The sequence below is a fragment of the Castanea sativa genome, chromosome 12, assembly GCF_040712315.1.
Source record: "Castanea sativa cultivar Marrone di Chiusa Pesio chromosome 12, ASM4071231v1".
Taxonomy (NCBI): Eukaryota; Viridiplantae; Streptophyta; class Magnoliopsida; order Fagales; family Fagaceae; genus Castanea; species Castanea sativa.
This window is the reverse complement of record NC_134024.1, coordinates 27,133,993-27,137,013: the sequence shown is the minus strand read 5'-3', so window position 1 is coordinate 27,137,013 and position 3,021 is coordinate 27,133,993. Positions and strand designations below refer to the sequence as shown.

Sequence of the window (3,021 nt, the reverse complement as noted above, 5' to 3'; positions counted from 1 at the left end):
TGTCGTACTTCGATGTACATGTGATTCTTCTAGTACTGATTCTTCTACAAGTTCTCGTAAGCCTGCCCTGACCACCAGAGTTTCATTTGCCCATATGATCGGAATTGTTTCAGTAAGTTTCCATCCTCAAGAGAAACAAACTAAAAATGGAATCGACCATTCTAGTCCTGATTCTTCGAACTTGTAATGTTTCATTTTTAATTGTTTAAGGTAACTCTGATTTGTACTCCACATAAAAATAAAAAATAAAAAAAACTCTGATTTGTACTTCAGTTGAGTCCACTAGGGCATATTCCATTGGCGGCTCCAAGTGTTAATCAGAGTTGTGATATTTTTTTTTTTTCAATATAACTTAAAAAATTTTGAGCTTCAAATTAATAGGGGTCTTTTGACCACCTTAAAAAAAAACACTTTTTTTTTTTTGGAAGAGGAAAACCACCTCAAATTCATTAAATAGACATAGAATAAAACAACAGAGCCGCCTCAGCTGGGGGAGGGGGATCTTCAATCCAAACAACATCCTCTATTAAGTCCTTCGCATATCTAGCTAAAACATGAGCAACATTATTAGCACTTCTTTTGACAAAGTGAACTTGCATCAAGCTAAAACTATTGAGCATGCAAAAGACATCCTGTAAAATATGGCCCAACCGAGACAATAGTCCTGTCCTTGAACTCAAGGCCTTCATGAGAGCTTGGTTATCTCCTTTCAGCACTAGTTCTGAAAATCTACATTCCATCGCAAACTCCATTGCCCTGCGACAAGCTAGGATCTCGGCTTCTTCACTGCACGTCACTGGTGGGCCCTTTGCTGACAGAGCCGCCATTACTTCCCCTCTATCGTTACGGATAATAGCTCCAATGCCAGAATCACTGCCATCCTGGAAGATCAAAGCTATCAAAGTTGAGGGACGGATAGTCGAACGTTAGCTCACCAAAACTCCTTCATACAATCTTGCGCTCTTTTGATTAAAACCTTAGGTGGTTGCAATTGCTTCCCATGTATTATGCTATTTCGTTGCTTCCAGATAATCCAGGCTTGGACAAGGAAAAGTTCAAGTTCATCAGAAGACAAACAGACAATCATTTCCTCCATGAGCTGAAACATATCAGCTTGGTTTCCAACACTCTACTGCACCCGTGCAGAGCAACCAACCCATATGTCCCTTGCCACTCCACCGTTCCACAGGGCATGAATACCCGTTTTGGCCTCTACCTTACACACCTCACACCTATTATCCTGGATGATCCTCTTGTGCACCAAGTTCACCCGAGTGGGCAGAATATTACGGCATGCTCGCCAGCCAAATACTTTGATTTTGTTTGGCACTTTCAACTTCCACAGATTCTTCCATACAGCACCTCCCACCACTCCACTGGAACTTTCTGCCCAATCCACCTCCTTTTGCAATTGCCGAGCCACATGGTAACCTGACCTCACTATGTACTCCCTTGACTTGGTGAAGGTCCAAAATAAAACATCAGGTATCATCCTTCTGCTTAAAGGCACGCGCAATATAGCTTCCCCATCTTGCCGGTTAAAATTTTGCATAATAAACTCTCTCTCCCACCACCTTGTATCCAGGTCTATGAGTTCAGCAACCAGCAAGTCTTCTTCTACACTATAAGTTGAATGTAGTACCTTATTTATGGGATGGTTAGGAATCCATGCATCACTTAGAACCCGAATTGAAGTTCCATTGCCCACTCTCCAACAGGACCCCCGCTGAATTATTGGCTTGGCTGTCAAAATACTCTTCCAAGTGAAGGAGCTTGTGGGGGAGTCTTTGGCCTCCAAAAAACTACATCTAGGAAAGTATCATGCTTTTAGGCATTGGAAAAGCAAGGGCTCTTGATCTTGCAATAATCTCCACCCTTGTTTAGCAAGCATGGCCAAGTTGAATTGTCGTAAATCCTTAAAGCCCATGCCTCCTTCCAACTTTGGTCTAGTTAATTTTTCCCAACTCAACCAATGGATCTTCCTTTCATTCCCAATTTGCCCCCACCAAAACCGAGCACAAAGGGCTTGAAGTTCTTCAAACAACTTAGCCGACAATTGAAAAACACTCATAATATAAGTTGAGATTGCTTGGGCCACTGCTTTGATAAGTATCTTCTTTCCTGCTCTTGATAGCATTTTCCCTTTCCACACTTGGAGCTTCTTCCACACTCTATCTTTAAGGAAAGAAAAAGTATGGTATTTCTTTGTCCCACCAAAGTCGGTAAGCCTAAATAGGATTCAAATCTGTCTACTTCACTCACCCCCAACATAGCCTTGACCGCGTCTCTATGCTGAGAGGAAGTATTACTGCTGAAATAGACTGACGATTTATCCATGTTTATACATTAGCCTGATGCTTTTGTATACAATTTCGAGATCTTCAAAACTACCCTTGTCTCATTGTCTATGGCTTGGCAAAACAATAAGGAATCATCTACAAACAGCAGGTGTGAGATACGGGGAGCTTGCCTACATATGGATACACCATGGATAACCCCTTCTAATTCTGCCTTCTGCAAAAGAGAAGTGAATCCTTCTACACATAAAAGAAAGAGATAAGGTGATAGAAGGTCTCCTTGACGGATTCCTCTAGAGGGGTGAATCAAACCATATGGCTTTCCATTTATTAAGATAGAAAAAGAAGGAGATGTGACACAACTCATTACCCTATCCACCTAAATATCAGGGAATCCCAGCTTAAGCATGATTTTTTTTTTAAAAAAATCTCATTCTACCCTGTCATAAGCTTTGCTAATATCCAGCTTCATGGCAAGTGTCCCAGTTTTGCCTTTCTTTTTCCATGCATTGTATGTAGAGCTGCATAAGCCACCAGCATATTATCTGTAATTAATCTCCCTGGCACAAAGGCACTCTAAGTTGGAGAGATAATTTGAGGCAGAATTTACTTCAACTTGTTGGCTAGGACCTTTGCAATAATTTTGTAAATGACATTACAAAGGCTAATAGGCCTAAAATCAGAGACCTTAATAGGATTTTTAATTTTTGGTATAAGCACATTA

The 3,021-nt window shown here is 40.9% G+C and overlaps 1 protein-coding gene across 1 annotated transcript; it reads right to left on the bottom strand.

Annotated features, from left to right (window-relative positions):
- Positions 1-449: 449 nt before the first annotated feature.
- Positions 450-1,096, bottom strand: LOC142620457 (uncharacterized). The gene is made up of 2 exons (XM_075793821.1): positions 977-1,096; positions 450-881 (listed from the first exon to the last, which is right to left on the bottom strand). The coding sequence occupies exons 1-2, from the start codon at positions 1,094-1,096 to the stop codon at positions 450-452; spliced, it is 552 nt and encodes a 183-aa protein (XP_075649936.1).
- Between the last annotated feature and the right edge of the window lie 1,925 nt (positions 1,097-3,021).

Excerpts from the sequence above, each read along its gene's own strand:
- LOC142620457 (XM_075793821.1), bottom strand. The coding sequence starts at position 1,096 with ATGGAGGAAATGATTGTCTGTTTGTCTTCTGATGAACTTGAACTTTTC. Across the intron at positions 882-976 it reads AGCAATTGCAACCACCTAAG|GATGGCAGTGATTCTGGCAT; the intron begins GTTTTAATCAAA and ends TTGATCTTCCAG.